This window comes from Salarias fasciatus, chromosome 1 (genome assembly GCF_902148845.1).
Source record: "Salarias fasciatus chromosome 1, fSalaFa1.1, whole genome shotgun sequence".
Taxonomy (NCBI): Eukaryota; Metazoa; Chordata; class Actinopteri; order Blenniiformes; family Blenniidae; genus Salarias; species Salarias fasciatus.
In genome coordinates this window covers 29,704,793-29,721,349 of record NC_043745.1, presented here as the reverse complement: position 1 = coordinate 29,721,349, position 16,557 = coordinate 29,704,793, and the positions used below count along the sequence as shown (strand labels likewise).

At 41.4% G+C, this 16,557-nt stretch overlaps 1 protein-coding gene across 1 annotated transcript in view; it reads right to left on the bottom strand.

Moving 5' to 3' along the window:
- The window catches only part of homer2 (homer scaffold protein 2), a 32,317-nt gene that overhangs the window by 11,795 nt on the left and 3,965 nt on the right, over positions 1-16,557 (bottom strand). The window contains exon 2 of the mRNA XM_030090477.1: positions 7,295-7,451. Within this exon, the coding sequence (XP_029946337.1) occupies positions 7,295-7,451 (157 nt within the window). The remainder of the gene's footprint in view (positions 1-7,294; positions 7,452-16,557) is intronic.

Sequence of the window (16,557 nt, the reverse complement as noted above, 5' to 3'; positions counted from 1 at the left end):
GGTTCACCTGTCGCAGCTATGCAGCAAATCAGATGCAAGGAAACATATCTGCAGAGCCCTAAAATTGTAACTAGCGCATGAGGCGGTGACAGATGAAACCAATGGATGCTCATGATACTATTTCAGTGTGACCAGACTTCCCTGATCTGCGTGTTTACTGTGCACCGTAAATAGAGACATGTCTCCTGCTTTCTGTACGACTACTGTACTTGTAAACACCAGCGCCAATTATTTATTACTGCATACACTGCATACAATATCTGTCCACTAAGATATAGAAGAACTTAAAAACAGCAAATGAGAATTACCCCAACAATTAAGAAACAATAGAGGACAGTTTAATCACCGTGCAGCCCCTGTCTCATAGCAACATGGCTCCGAACGCAGGATTAGCGAATTCAAATTGCTGACAGACTCGTGTCCTTTCCTACGCCCCCACTGTCTCCCTCTCCATCTTTTCTGTGGCTGTAGTCTTGAAACACTTCGCACCACATCATTAGTGGACACGGAGAGCCAAAAGCAAAGTCTGAACTAACAGAGAGGGGAGAATTAGCGAGTGATGGATACCCCCGTCGACATTCATGACTCATTCAGAACAATCTTAATGATTTCTAGAGGAGGAAATCACTGCATATATATGCAAAAAGAAAAAAAAAAAAAAAAAACTCCATCAAAGTCAAATACAGTAAATATTCAAGTTGCAATCTCTCATCCAGGCAGCAATTTTCTCTGTGGGAAGCTGCAGTTTATCAAAGCACCAATAATCTGATTTAAAAATCGTCAGTCTTTGAAGGAATTCTTCATCAAAACAAAAGTGACCTAATTTTGTCTGGAGAGAAACCTGGGTAGAGCTGGAACAACACTCAAACGTCTCGCCTCCAGCGGCAGAGTGAATATTTAACAGAGCTCATTGCGCTGGCTCAAAGAGAAGTGTTAAGATAAGATGAAACTTTAATGATCATTGTGGGAAAAACTGGGCCGTCGCTGCGGCTTAGAGGGTAGAAGGAAAAACAAAAACAAAGGTAAACAAACATAAAATGCGCATATCCAATAGTTCAACTGACTGAAAAGAAGAAAAACTGGTCCAAAAAACTACCCAAAGATAAAGGCCAAAAAAAGTTTTGGTAATAAAAATCTTAGTCGCCTAATTATATTTTCCATGTCTTTTGTTTGCTGGGAACAGTACAGCTACTGCTTTACTTACAAAAGATGCTTCTATATATAAAATAAAGCTATAATAAATATATTGCAAAAGTTCCTGTAAAAAGGAGCAACAAACAGCGAGAAGTGGTTTGTTTTGAAGCCTGTGGGTGGAAAGAAGCTCCCTGAAGCTACAGTATGCCAGCACAACCTCCAACCATCAACTGTAGGTGGTGTGTAACCGGATAATGACCAGTGTGATCCACTTTACACCACTGAAACCCAACACTGCGGACGCAAAGCTCATCTGCATCTTAAGCGCTGCCACTCACAACCAGGAATAAGAGACCGTTCAGTTTAACGGCTCACCACGTGTGAACAAGTCAAAAACCGATCTGTGAACTTCTGGATCGAAACATAAAGAAATGACATTTACTACTGAGGTAAAAGTAAGCATATGTCTGTCAGAGCCTTAAAACCACTGACGAATCAATTCGCCATTCAGAGTTATGACTAAACCAAAAACACCCCAAATCCTTTGATTAGAACTCATTTAATGAGCAAAAACCAATTTGCTGATTTCTAGGATTTTTAAGATAATTAAAATGAACTGCTTTGAGCTGCTAGTTGGAGAGAATAAATCTTTTAGAGACATCTGTTCAGCTAAAGCTTAACATGATGAGTTCGCTCAATATGTTGGTTAGTAAATCACAACTATTGGTACGTACATATCTAAATACCGCTGAAAAGTCAATCGTCAGTTATTTCCATGCCTTTAACTAAAAATATACAGTGTCTTTCATTTCATTTTTTTGAAGATGCACCTGTACGTTCACATTAGGAATGTAAGAGATAAAGGAATGAGCCTGAAAACAGACGTTTCATTCTATATATTGAATGGAAATTGACACATTCCATCAGCTCCTAAAAGTTGATAAATCATGTAAACGCACAAAAAAAAAAAAAAAAAAAAACTCCAGCTCACACGAACATACGGGGCCGTACCAGGTTACACCATGGTTTTTTTTGGGCCCTGTGACTGTATGTTGGCATAGACCAGAGCACGACTCGGTGAGCAAGCGAATGAGGGAGTGGGAGGGCGAAACGGAGAGAGGCTGAGCGGAGTGACGCTGGCAGCTGTGCGGATGGCGAGCTGGGCGGCGGATCAAGTGGCATAGGAGGCCAGAGCGAAGCTCGGCAAGCTAATGGCCTGAGGGTCAGTTGGAAACTCACAGACAGCCGGGAGGTTATAGGAGAAAGCTTCCTCGCCTGATTATGTGTCTGCAGAGTGCACAGAATCTGCAGAGTCAGGAGAAAAAAAAAAAAAAAACCAAAAAAACTGGGAGCTGGACCACATGGAACATGTGTAAATACAGTATGAGACTGAAGGAGCTTCAATCACATGTCAAGAAAAAAAAAACAAAACAAAATGCAAAAGTTTTGATTTTCTAATCAGTCGAAACTTTTGGGTAACGTCGGCCTTGTTCTTTGTGTCAGTAATAATGGTGAGAAATGAGCAGTAAAGTTGGTGACGCACAGGAGGGACTGGCAGTAGTGTTATTAACTGAAACTCAGCCAAAGAAAGAGGAGACGGTGGTCACGGCGCCCTCTCATCCAACCCAGACCGCAAAGCGGAAAAAATTGTGATGGCTCATCAGGCAGAGGTGTGATGTAGATGAAGAAATGTTAAATATTTTTTGTGTGTCCGCCAACTGCTGCAACGACCCGATGCTTTTCATCTTGCTATATATCAGGAACTGCGAAAACACGTCGTTCCCCGGTGGCAATGACGCAGGTCTGGTTTCCTCGGGGGAGGAGGGAGGTGAACTTAGTTGGACTCGGGAGATCCGACTTCAGATCAAGATGTTGTTGGCGTGAGCTGGTGCTGGGTGAAAACATTGCCCTGTAAGGAAGCAGGGTCACCCGATCAATGTGTCTGACACAGAAGCAAGTAGATTATGCCTGCTGAGACATTCATTTGTGACGATCATATAGAATCTGAACACGCTTCATTTCATAAACAACTTAATGTGCTAAACCTCGTTCGACACCGATTCCTTCACCTTCACTGGCTCTCTGGTGTGTATGAAGGTGAGCCTTTGTCTGTGTTTGACTTTTAATCATAACAGCCTCTGATAAGAAATGCTTACAGCACAGGAAGTGCCGAGGTGTGAGCCTCACACTGTAACTGCAACATAATCCTAATTGTTTTTGATGATTGTTTTGCGACTTATCCCAGCGCAGTGCGTCCTCTCTCATGACAGCTGGGCATACAACAAAATACCCAATCCATCTTGATTTTAGAGGATCACCAAAACAAACTGGATACAGCAGGGCAGCCCGTTATCCCTGTGGAAATAAAGCTTTGTCTCAGGTGGAAACAAAAATCTGGACTAGCTGCATTTGGTACAGTTACATCTTCATAGGTGTGCTGATGACACGGGGAAACTGTGTTGTAATGAACAAAAACACACTGAAGGCAAACAGCATGCACACAATTATCCTAAAACTTCATCTTAATTTAATGCAATTTAGAAGAAGTTTTGGGTCAGTTGAAAAAAAGGCAGAAGGTGTAAATGTGTTGCATCCACCTCTGAGGGGAGAAGCAGCAAACGCTGCTAACATCCTTGAAAGGAAGACTACAAATCCAGGTCCAGCTGACCTGAATTATTTAAAAACAGAACATCTATTTTACCTGTGAAAACATTCAGACTTTGTAGGAGGGGTTTGTCTTGAAGACAATAAAACTCACTCATATATTGAAATATTATCTTGGACGTCTTCTGTCCAGCTATGTCAGAGGGAACAGCTAGAAAACACAGTCCGAAGCCATTTAGAAAGAGGGTGAACATTTCTGACAATCACTGGCCTTTAAAATGAAAATAAAACTCTTCGAAATACAGGATTTTATAGGTTAACAGTTCACCGGCCAGAATGGTGACATGGCTTCGACACAAGTAGCACAATAAGGTAGTTTAAGAAAAAGCAAACCAGCAGGAGGTGAAAACGTGTTTGAAAAGAAAGAATCAAAAAAGTGGACAGCCAGAAAGACACCATAAGAGCTGCTGGAAAACTCCTCATAGCGTTGTCATGGCGTTCGGCGCATCGCCGTACGAGACGCACAACTGAGGGCGAGCCGGAGTCAGAAGTGCTGATGTGCTCCTCCACTTGGCGTATCATCATCAGTGAGCTGCCCAGCCATGGCGGACGGATGATAAACTCTGACGGTCTGTCAGAGTTAGTGCGCACAGCAGCACAGGCTATTCTTCTAGACAGACCTGCCTCCCTGGGAGCGACTTCACAAACTAGACACTAAATTTAACATCTACGCGTTACGGTGACTCAGCGTTTTCTCACGTTTGGTTACTTTACTCACATCAGCATCACTTCGGGTTTTTTGAATTATTTAGATACATGGTAAATATTATTTTTTTTTAGAAAAAAAGTGTGTTTAAGCTTCACTCTAATGCCTCTCAGATACTGGCTGAGATTTTCTGACACACGCTGTTGTGTTGGGAGACAGAAGAATGTCAGAAGTGGGAGGAGAGAGAATTACTGGCCTTGAGGATACTGAGCGACGCAAAAACAACAAGAGTACATCGAGCAAGGTAGGAATAACTTCCATTATCTTTCTTCCAAAAGAAACTTAATTATGAAATCTGTAATTTGAAGGGTTTGTAATCTATTTACATCTGTCCTCCCTGTAGCTCCAGGAGCGCTGCTCGGTGACACAACAGATCAGAGTCTCGGCTTTCTGGCTGTAGGAAGACGACTGTTTTGAAGCTAATCGAGCCTGACTCAACAATGCTTTGGAGGAATACAGAAAAGAAAAAAAAAAAAAAAAAAAAAAAAAGAAAAAGCATTAACTCCACATTTGCAAAACGAATTCAGCTGGAAATTGCATTGGATAATGTGTTTTCAATCACAGAACTGACAGAAGCTTTTTATATTTGAGTCAGATGGTTAGTGGGACTCACATCATCCAATCTACTGGGTCGGTTTTCAAATCCAGGCTCACTGAAAGCAGGGTCTGCATCTGTTTTGTACTGTAACTCACACGGCAACGCAGAAAATGCTTGCTGTGCAAATGATCCACATATAGATATGCCTTCCCCGTGAGTTGCGCCCATCAGCTGTTGGTTTGGTCATTTTAACTCCAGTGTCAAGTCACCGAAATGCACAGAAATCCAACAGCGGGAACAAATCATTCCAAACTGTAAACCCTTCAAGACGCTCTGCAGCCGAACGGCGGGTTTCAAGATTGTGCCAGGAGTAATTGCCTGACGGTGTCAACAGAGGGATTGCGTTGTCATAACGCTCCTCCGGTTTTCACAGGGACAGCCGAGTCTCATCGCCATGGAAACACTTAATCTACTCTTTCAGGTAGCAGAGAAGAAGGTGTGAATATGAAATATCAGACACACTTTTGTCTTTTATTTCATTAAAAGACTGTACTCTCATGACAACAACTTTAAATTGCGTCAAGAAGTAACTTGGTCAGTGACCAAACATTCTTTAATCCAACCTTCTTATTAATCTATATATATAATATATATATATATATATATATATATATATATATATATATATATATATATATATATATATATATATATATATATGGGCGCTGTTCAAATCAGAGTTAAAGAAACAGTGATGGCCGGTTTGACAGGAAACGATGCTGACGCTGATGCAGCGCGTCCGTTCCTTAACGGCCTTTTAAATGTGAATAATACCGGCTGTGTGTTGCTGACCATAAATTACAGTCAATTAAAGCTGATTGCCTCTTGTCAGGTATGCAGCTGTCAGTTGTTCCAGCTAATTTGCTTGAGGCAGTGCTTTCTAATGCGATTCAGACTTTAATTCAAAGCTCCATGACCACTGCTTGCAGTTACCGCGTGCATATAAAGTCCACTGCATTATGTTGCATTGTGTACGCGGAAGACTCTCACAAACACATGATTTATCTTAACAGGCGTCAATTTAGGTACAATGCAGGGGATGATCCTGAGGTTAAAAAGACGTAATCTAACAACGTGCTTTCATAAATGCATGAAGCAGGTCTAGGTAGCAGATGTAAAGCCAAAATAATTGGCATACTGCAAAAAAAAAAAAAAAGACAACATCGTCCGCCATATAATGATATTAAATCCAATATTTATAATACTATTATGAGCTACAAATCAAATCTCTTCATAAAGTGTATACATGCAAAATATTATATTGGAACTTAAAGTGGATCACTTTACAAGCTATTTTCTACATTCCGTGTGTTTACATGGGACTTTTTATTCCTGTTTAAATACGAATAAAGGCTACTTCCGCTTTAAAATGACGATATAAATGCCTGAAAACTTTGTTCGGAGGTAAATTTAAATCAGAATAGACTGGAGGGTTTATTTTGGGAACAGAATTCTATGTAAGTTAGGCATGACTTTATTCCAGTCATTCTGTGAATGCTCATTCTTCGTGATGACGCAATATTCCAAGGTGGCGGCCCGCAGCCCAACTCGTACGGAGAAGATCTATTTAACGGGAGCTTTAGAAGAAATGGATATAATGAAACAAGCGCATGGACGGGCGTTTAACAATGTGGACATTTTCAAAGCTGTTGTATCAAAGTCAATCGAGAAAGAAAGAAGAGAAAAACTGCTGGCAAAACGTTTAGTTTACTTCCGGGAGACACATGCTTATCACAGCCGCCTCCTGTCCAATCAAAAAGGTTTGTAGTCAAAGGCATTAGAGAGGATTTAATCCTTCATTTTTCCCCATGTATACACGAAACTCATGAATAGAGTTCTGAATTTCTTAATTGGGGACAAACCTATTCCGAATAAAAAAAAACCCATGTAACCACACCCTCTGACATTATGATGGATTCCTAGATGTTACAATGCAAAAGATAATGGGAATTAAAACTAAATCAACCAGGAAAAAAAAGGAGATGAGTATGAGACAATTTAAATGGTCCTCCATAGTTTAATCCTCATCAATAGAACACTAATGCATTATCAATAGGCTTGCCAGCTCCGTTTGTTCAACCCGGATGTGTAATGCCTTTCCGTTTCTGTGTCTCCTGAGAGCAGTTGGACGTTCTCCATCACCTCCTCCTGATATTGTGACACACAGACACAGAATGTGCACACGCACATACCTTGGACCCATCCACGCTGATGATGCGGTAGCTGTTGCGTGTGCTGTCATAAAAATAGGAGACGGTGACAGCCTGCTTGCTGGCGGGGACCCAGTTCTTCTTGGTGGTTGGGTCGATCTGGAACACGTGGGCCCTGGTGGTGTAAATCGGCTGCTCCCTGAGGAGTGGGAGAAAGAGCGGAGGGACAATATCAGACTGTTATCTCAGCATGAAACGCAGCATCCGACCACAAATCAAGATAACGTCCATGCATTATAATAAAACTGAGCCAACAGTTGTGGCGTGATGTCGGCTTCCTGATAACTCTGTTCAGGTCTGCAGGGAGGAGGAGTGCGTCTCCAGAGCTCCTGATGCCGGGCAGCCTCAGGACGGGCGGGCAGGTGATAATGTAACGCAACCCTCAATCCTCACGACAACCCAAAGCCATTAGCACATGAACACTCCCTTCACTGTCATACGCCGAGCAGCCATAACATTATGACCACCGATAGGTGAAGAGAGTAACATGTATGTTTTCTCATCACTGCACTTCTTAGAGAGTGGGATTTATTAAGAAGCAACTAAGTAATTTGAACGTTAACAAAGTGTTGTCTCACTACTCATGTAATAAACAGTCACCATCCTTTTGAGAGCAGTTTCCACCTATTCATTTTGTACTTCCACTATATCTAAATTGGCTTCCCGTGGGGAGACAATTGGGCTGGATGTGTTTATCGTGGCTTCACTTTTAAAACTTTAGTTTTTCCTCTCGCACAAGAAAAGCACAGAATGCATCAAGCATCAATTGTATTATACTTTAAACTGCCATTTCCTGAGTGAGGCAACTCTAATGGAAGGATGATATCTTCAATTTAAACCCTGAAATTAACCTAATCACAGCACTTACGGGGAGTTTCAGTCACCTTAATAGAGCGAACTGCAATTGTTCTGGGACAACTGTTACAACTTGACTTCTCATTATTGGGATTCCAAAAGATAAAAGCTTCCCTGAGTCATCTCAGAGACCAATTTCCAACAGTATTCACAAGATGACTCAGGTGGAGGTTTTGTCTTCTGCTTACGTCTGCTCATTGCATAATGGTCAAACACCTGTATGTATTGTTCTCACAGAAGCAACACTATTAATACAAAGCTCTACTGATGAAAGCTTGCAATGCCGGGTAACTGTAAATACTGTACACATTCAAACTGGCATTACCCCCTCTGAGAAGGTAAAGCAATCTGCCTCCTACAATGAGCAGCTTGCCGTTCCCGGTGTTTCAGAAGAGCACCGGCGTCATGAGGAGGATCCGGATTAGGCCGCCTGTTAAACTTGAGTGACTGAAGACTGAGAACACCGAGGAAATGCTCCTCCTCTTTATGACACCCACAGACATCACTCACGCTCTCCCTCCCTCCCTCTCTGGGGACACTGTGATTATCTTTACTCTCTGTCACTTGTATGCACACACACACACACACACACACACACACACACACACGCTTGCTCAGATGTCCAAAGTTACAAGCTGAAAATCCCCCGTCTCCTCCTCCTAAGTTTTCTATGTGTCAACACAAACGCCTCACCATGTGTACGTCTCTGATGCCTTCTTCAGCTGGTGTGATTTATTGTGAAGCTGCTACTGAATATTAATGGTTCACATTTTAATGAATGAGAACAGCAGTCATGCATGTTTACTCTGATCATTCTTCTTATGATGAACCATGTTGTCACAGGAATGCATGTACATGAAAAAAAACAAAAGAAGAAAAAAATCATACATGCACTAGCGGTAGAAGATCACCTACTATATAAGAGAAAAGCCGACTGAACACCTCTGTAAAGGTGGGACTTCACGGGGTCTGAACCCAGTCCATCTGAACTCCATATGGATTATCTCATTTCAGAAGGTGCAGGCTGAGTGTCGAAACGCTCTCCCATAATGTTCCAGGAGTGAGGAACAATTATGTGGAGTGGCTGATGAGAGGGATCAGAGGACGCCTGAAGAACTTAATAATAGTTGCAGATGATGAATATGGGGGTGAGCACTTATCCTGGTGAGAAAATAAAATGTCAAATGAAGGTGTGTGGTTATTTGACTGCTCAGAAAACTTCTCCATAGCTTTCTTTGAAATGAGGCTGAATCACTTCTTTGATTTCTTGCAGTAAAGATATACTTTAATATACTTTATCGGGTCATTTTTGTTTTGTTGAGACAAATATTTCATGTAGTTGAAGGTGGCTGCAAAACCCAGGATGGGATTTGTCATACATGAAAAATATAGAGATGTTATTTTGTCTAATGACCAACAATGATAAAACAAAAGAAGATCTTCATGAAAACTTTTTTCATGAAAGCCTTTGATTGACACCCATGATTTCCAATCACTGCCTATAGATCGGTCGGTGATTCTTCCAATCCAGAGGTATATTCCACTACCAACCCGCCTGCAAATCACACTTGGAGTCCACCGACTAATCTTACGAAACTGTTCATAACAGACGTCTCAAACATGCCCACTCAAGCACGAGAAACGTACAAGACGAGGTATGAATAGGGACAAAGAGACAATCTAATCCAGTTCTTTCACTCAGACATTCACTTAGTTATCCAAGTGACAGACGCCATTGTGTGAAAAAAGAAAATGACAGCTTCTGAAATAATAACCTAATCAAAAACTGAAAAACATCCGCTACATAAAGTAAGTGGGGTATTATCAGTTTTTAAAAAAAAAAAACATTATGGAAAAGAAAAAAATAGTTGAATGCAGCACTATTCAAGAGTTTGGGTAGAGAAAAAAAGATTCACACAGTTAAACCATCTGAAGAGGATAACACTGAAAGTGTGTTGATGCCTTCAGTATTGCATTGTGCTGGAAATCAACACAGTCCAATTTATTCACACATCGCTGTAAAGTAGGTGGAAGAGAGAGCTTAGTGGCATATTAACTACACACACTCTTCGCTGCTATCCATAGCTACAGTGCACCCACAAACTTTACATAACAATGCATTTTGGAATACAACAACTTCAAATTCTCTCCTTCCAAGGCCCTGCTCGGCAGTGCTACCAAGACCAGCAACCTGTTTGCAACACAATGAAATATGTTCTGCTTTGAGCACCAAATTTTAACAACTTCAGTCTTGAATTGACTTGAATGAGGAAAGAAAGAACATTCTGCACAACAGACGGTAAAAACACATTGAATAAGCCTCACTGGCATTGAGCAGAAAGGGTGTACTTTGGAACAAACTGAATCCTCCTTCTCTCACCTCTGTGGACAGAACAAATTCACAAACTGAGTCACAGTCGCCACTCCAGTCCCATCTCAGAGGCTGCAACCGTTGAAGATTGCACCGGACGGCCGAGGACATCTCAGTTCAAGCGGCACAGCTGCCTCAGTTCCATACCTTCCACCCAAAACGCAAACCATCACTTCCAAGACAAAAAACGATTCAAAGGTGAATCCTTTAATATTCCAGGATTCAAAGTGCTGAGTAAACATAACAATGTGAGTGACTTATGCAACAATCCTGTCTGGTGTACATACAAACCCCACCCAACATCAGCTACTTTACGTTCAGTGCAACGAAGCAGAAGAAATCTGATCAACAAGAAAGGAAAACACTTTGTGTTTACTTCAACCTAATTAAAACAAAACTAAAACTTAGTGGTGCTGCGTATCTCAACAAAAATTAAACAGTTTGACTCAGCAGTGATTGTGAGCATGTTTCTCGGGTCATCCAGTGGGACGCTCCGAGACGGTGATATCTGGCATCCCAGCGCCACGCCCCTAAAGGAATATGATGCACTGAAAATGCCGATACTAACTCCCCTAACTTCATGGCCTTGCCTTTGAAACAACGTTTCAAACGTTAATCAAGCCAGACTCCATTCACGCAGCTCCAGGGAGTGATAACGCTGGTGCAAACCTTCCTAGCAACAGAGGCCTGCCATGACGACCCAGGACTGACTGAACTGCTCATCAGTTGTAGATTATGTGTTCCCGTGTGCGATGCACTGAATGTCAACGCAATCAGCAAATCAGACAGAGCCCCCGATGGCGTTCACAATAGATCATATTTCATTTAATTATTTCAACATTACATCATAATGGCAACAGTGTTGAAGCACAAAAAGAAACAATGGAAAATGCTTCTGGTGGGAATTTCAAGTGTGCACGAGAAAGACGAAAAGGAAAGGAAGAAACAGTAGTGGTGCAGTTACATTGGGGTTAGCTACTGGGTCCATAAAGTGAAAGAGCAACGTTAATTGGCAATGCAAACCTTATGTTACGCCCGTGGCTCTTAAAGGAGGAGAGGAGGTAACATCAAACAGAAAAGATATCATTTAAATGTTTGCATTTATCAGAAAATATATGAAGACTGAAATGCACAACCCTGTTAGCATGTTCGCCTGATCACGCACAGCCCTCATATCAACGAGGGGAAGAGGGTGTCAAAGAGAAGAGTGGGGTCAGGCCACTCCTCTCCAGTTCCGCCTGCAGGCATGCGATGTGATTGGCTGCACCTTGCAGACTACCCAGACTGACAACACAGCCTCTCGATTCAAACCAAGCTAAGAACATACATAAAAACACAACGATCTTAATGGACTAGTTCCTACTGTAAAAATAAGAGGCTCATTCTCAAGAAACAAAATGCATTTTATAAAGCTTCAGCTGATCCCTAAGAGAAAAACTTAATTTGAAATATTTTGCCCTTAAGCAAATGGCTCTTACAAAATCCTAGATAATTAAGACTATAGTAATATGGTGTTGATGAGCTGTATCTAGTCATAAATTACTAGCTATAATAATAATAATAATAATAATAATAATGATCATTTGTCCTATCAACCCCTTTGTTGGATTATTATCTGCATTATAGGTTATGTATAAAATTGGCCTCTGAAATTATTCCAATCATAAGTCTGTAGCACCTTTTCCACTGATGAATATTTCCCATGAGAAAACATTAACACCCAATTTCCTATAAAGCAAAATTATAAAGTCATTGCATGTCTTAATATTTTCTCCAGCTTGTTTTTTTTTTTCTTGACCTGCCATTTGCTTCCCTCACACGAAGCTTCAGCTAAATGTGTAAAGTGCATACAAGGGTGCGGCGCTGGACGCAGCGGTGCAGCCGCACTCCGCCTGATGCAGCACTAACTGTTCACGCTCGATAAAAATCATTACAGATCCTACATTTTATGAAGCATAGGCACGCACTTGAGAAAAAGTCCAACTCATGCGAGAGTACTTGGGTTGTTGTTTTTTTTTTCCTTTGATGAGCGACAAAAATAAATCCAAGCAAACGCCAAGAAAATATACCCAGATCCTCAAGTATGGCTCCATTAACAGGGTGCAGATGGTGTCACTGTTGTTACAAAGCTTTCCAACAATGTGCTAAACGACTTGTGCAGAGCACAGCTAGTTCAGCATTACTTTAAGTGGCTTACTGTGACGTACTGCTGGAAATTAAGTGACAGGAGCTGGTTGGCTGCAAATATTCATGAGCTAATAAAGCCTTCACTTTCATTGGGATTACGGTTCTCACAGAAACGAAAGCCCAATAAATTCACTGTCCCCTTTAAGCCTAATCTGAGTCTTTATCTGCTTTGGGAACAACAAAACCCATTTTACAGATCGGTGTTGTCGCTTTACATACACACACACACACACACACACACACACACACACACACACACACACAAACACACACGCGCGCTGACCTTTGCAGCGGCAGCGTCTACAGCCAGCTCACACTGGCAGGGGGAAGACGAGTGAAAGGGCGCCGCTGAACACATGGACGCACTCACACAACTGCTGGTGGAATCCAGTGATCTGCTTTTCACAGATAAAACGCATTAGGTTGATTGATTTTACAGGATAAAAATAAATAAACGGCAACATTTGGGACTTTCTGAACGCCGACTTCTTTGTCCCGCTGACTCTCTGGTGCTCCCTGTCCCCATCTGGCGCTCTGAATAATTTAGGTGTGTGTGTGTGTGTGTGTACCCACGTTCACCTACACACCCACCTCAGGCCCATCCACAGTGAGGATGCAGCAATCATGTTGTGTTCAACCAAAAGGATAAATTAAAAACGAAGGGATGTGCCGACAGCGAGACACACCGGGACTCAAACCTGTTTTCAAAGTTTTCATATGCATGAAAGTTTGAGACGCTACCATCCTGACAAGTCTGCCCATCAGGTCTCTTATGCATAAACCCAAAAAAATGTTAGACCGATCACCAACTTCAATTCACAGTATGAACTCCTGAATTTAAGCAAAGTTTGGTGGGAGAGGATTATTATGCTGCTTAAAGGGGGACGTTTTAAGATGATGTGGGATGACACCATGTCCTGAGAGGAAGTGTGAATAACAGCAGGCAGCTTCTATCCTTGACTAAGACTTCGCATGATGATGTTAATGCAAGCGGTTGCAGTCACGCTGCATTTGTGTCCTGCTACACCTGCACGGCTGTGTGTGTGTGTGTGTGTTTTTTTTTCCACCGTGCAGAAAATCAGCCCCGTCCAGATTCCCAAGTGAAAGAATCCACTCCGGCTTCATTCCCCAAACAAACCCGGCTCATCAATCAGTCTTTCAGAACTCTGTCAGACGTTGAGTTTGGGGGGGGGGAGGATGTGAGGTCAAACACTAAACAAATCACCGTCGAACCTCGAACAGGCTCTGTAACCCGTTTGACGTGAAAAAGCAGTCGCAGCGGCTTCAGGTATGTGAGGAGCTTCCTTCATACCAACAGAAAGTGAACATCCCGTCGCTGGCTCAAGGAGATGAACACATAAAACAGCAGTTGCAACTCTGTATGAGCTAGACTTCAACTTAAAAATTGCAGTAATAATTCTGAGCTACAAACTTAATTTCAAACAATTATTTGGAAAACATGCGTGGCTCAACATATCTGCCAGAGTCATCAATCAGCTCTGGGGAAAACTGAAAGGACGATCACATTTGCACGAGCAAAAGAAAGATAAGCCCCCAGAGGAATGTGACTAAAGCCAGAAGCGAGCCAGGGTCAACATCGGACAACAACAAAAACTGACTAAACTGAATTTTTGGAACATCGAAGCTGCAGTTTCTACATTCTGTCAAACTGGTTAAAGACTGCTCTCCTTTTGGAGAGGTTTTCTTTCAGACGAATGAGACAGGAAGTAGTTACGTAATATCAGGGATGACAGTGATGCGCTGCATTCGCTCGCTTTTTCTGCATGAAAATGTAGGATTTCCAGCCTGGTGTGGCTGTTTCCTCCCAAGTCAAATTACTTTAGCTACAATGTACAGCAGGATCAGCCCAGATAATGCAGTAGAATCCGAATAATCATGCTCATTTAGGCTGTGTTTGCTAGTTTTGGCATTTCTACACACAACAATAAAGGTGATGATTTGTTTTAGCACAGTGGAGATTATTATCTTTTTTTTTTCTTTAAAAGACAGGCTGCTCCAGAAGTGTTGAGTTACTCACCAAATGGGACATATAGAGATAGCATCAAAACAGAATATCTTCATTTTATGCCGCAGTTGGGGTGTGAAATGGGTCAGGGATGAATAGACGAGTAAACAGTGCGTTCACGTACATTCAAGCCCAGAGTACAATGATATGTAGAACTCTATTCAGCTATAACAGAGATATCCTATTAGAGCCTCTTCCTGTGGGCCTCCATAAGGTTATCAGCATGTCAGGAAAAAATGTTTCTCCCCGAAATTCCCTTGAGGTAAACATGAAAATGTGGAACCGTTTTCAGAGAAATGCACCACAATATTGTCGAACGGCCTGATGGAAACCCACAATATACAGCAAAGTCTCATTAACACGGGAATGGGCATCATGAGGGACCAAAGGCTTTTTAGAGAGCACGGTTTGCAGGCAGTGGCCACATTATTCCTACATTAGTGCTTTATAGTGCATTTTTAGATGAGACACACACAAAAGAAGATGATCAAGGATGACCAGCATAAAATCATCATACTGCTGCCAGAATATGTATAAAAGTCAGCCCTTGGGTTTGCAAGGTTTAAAAAAAAACACAAGAATTTGCCCATCTGTCTGCTTAAAAAAAAAAAAAAAAAAAAACTTTTTGTCACAAAAGCTGCATTAGTCACTTGTCAAATATACAGAGTGCAGTAGGTGGAGAAACACTGAGTTGGAGCACTTATCCTTCCTCACTTTTCTGTCAGTCCTGACAGCAACACACTGAGTAACAATTGCCTGTTCAGAGGTAAAACGCATAACGAAACAGATATCTTCCCCAAAATCTGTCACAGAGGCGCAACAACAAACTGCTCTCCGGGTCAAGAAATGTGCAGAACGGGTGAATCTGGCTAAATGGTACCGAAAAAGGAGAAAGGAGCATGTGACTTCTCAGCACAATTAGATCAGTTCATTTGTTAGTGTCCTGAACAAACCTGCAAAGGCATCATGTCAGAAAATCACAGTTTCAAATCTCTGGAAGAGAGAAAGAGAGAGAGAGAAGGAGTTTATCTGTGTGAATGAACAAAGCAGGGAGAGGGAAGCTCTTTGGATTCATTACTGAAGCAGCAGCTGGGCTTTCCCTCCAATAAACACGCTAATGATGTCAAGGGGCCAAAGACGATGCTTTATGCAATAACCTGGACACCTTCTGAGGGTGATAGAAATTACATGAATTAACAGTTATGAGAGGAAAATTACAGCTGCTGATCAGCATTATTTTTTGGACATTAAAAAAACAAAAACAAAAACAAAGCAGATCTCTCAGCTTAACAGTACCATGATCTGAATGTTTTATTGTCAATGTTGGTAAAGATTTAGTTAGGATATTTTACAGAAGAACATCCAGACTATTCCACTGAAATCTTGTTATAAAACTGCTGAAGACTTTTTGTCAGTCTTTCTACCTTTTACCGCTTTGAAAATAAGTGTTTGAATAATCTCAGTCCTGAGCAAATGATTGCACACTGAGTATTCTCTTTAATGAATTCAAGATATCTGCCAGCCAGGAACACTTTGGTTTCAACTTCAGTTTCAACCTGAGTAAGGCAAAAAAAGATGAATAAATTTTGCATTTTTTTCCTGAAATGTTTTCAGAAGAAATCAATAAAATTGCAACAGTGAAACAAAACATAGTGAAATCAAAATTATCCTCACATTGTTCCACATAACCTCTTAAAGCAACAGGATCACTTTCAATCAACAATATAAATCATATGATGCCCCTACATGGTCACTTTCCGGCAATATGATTCAACTCTTTTAAATTAGCATAAAGTGTAAAAGCAC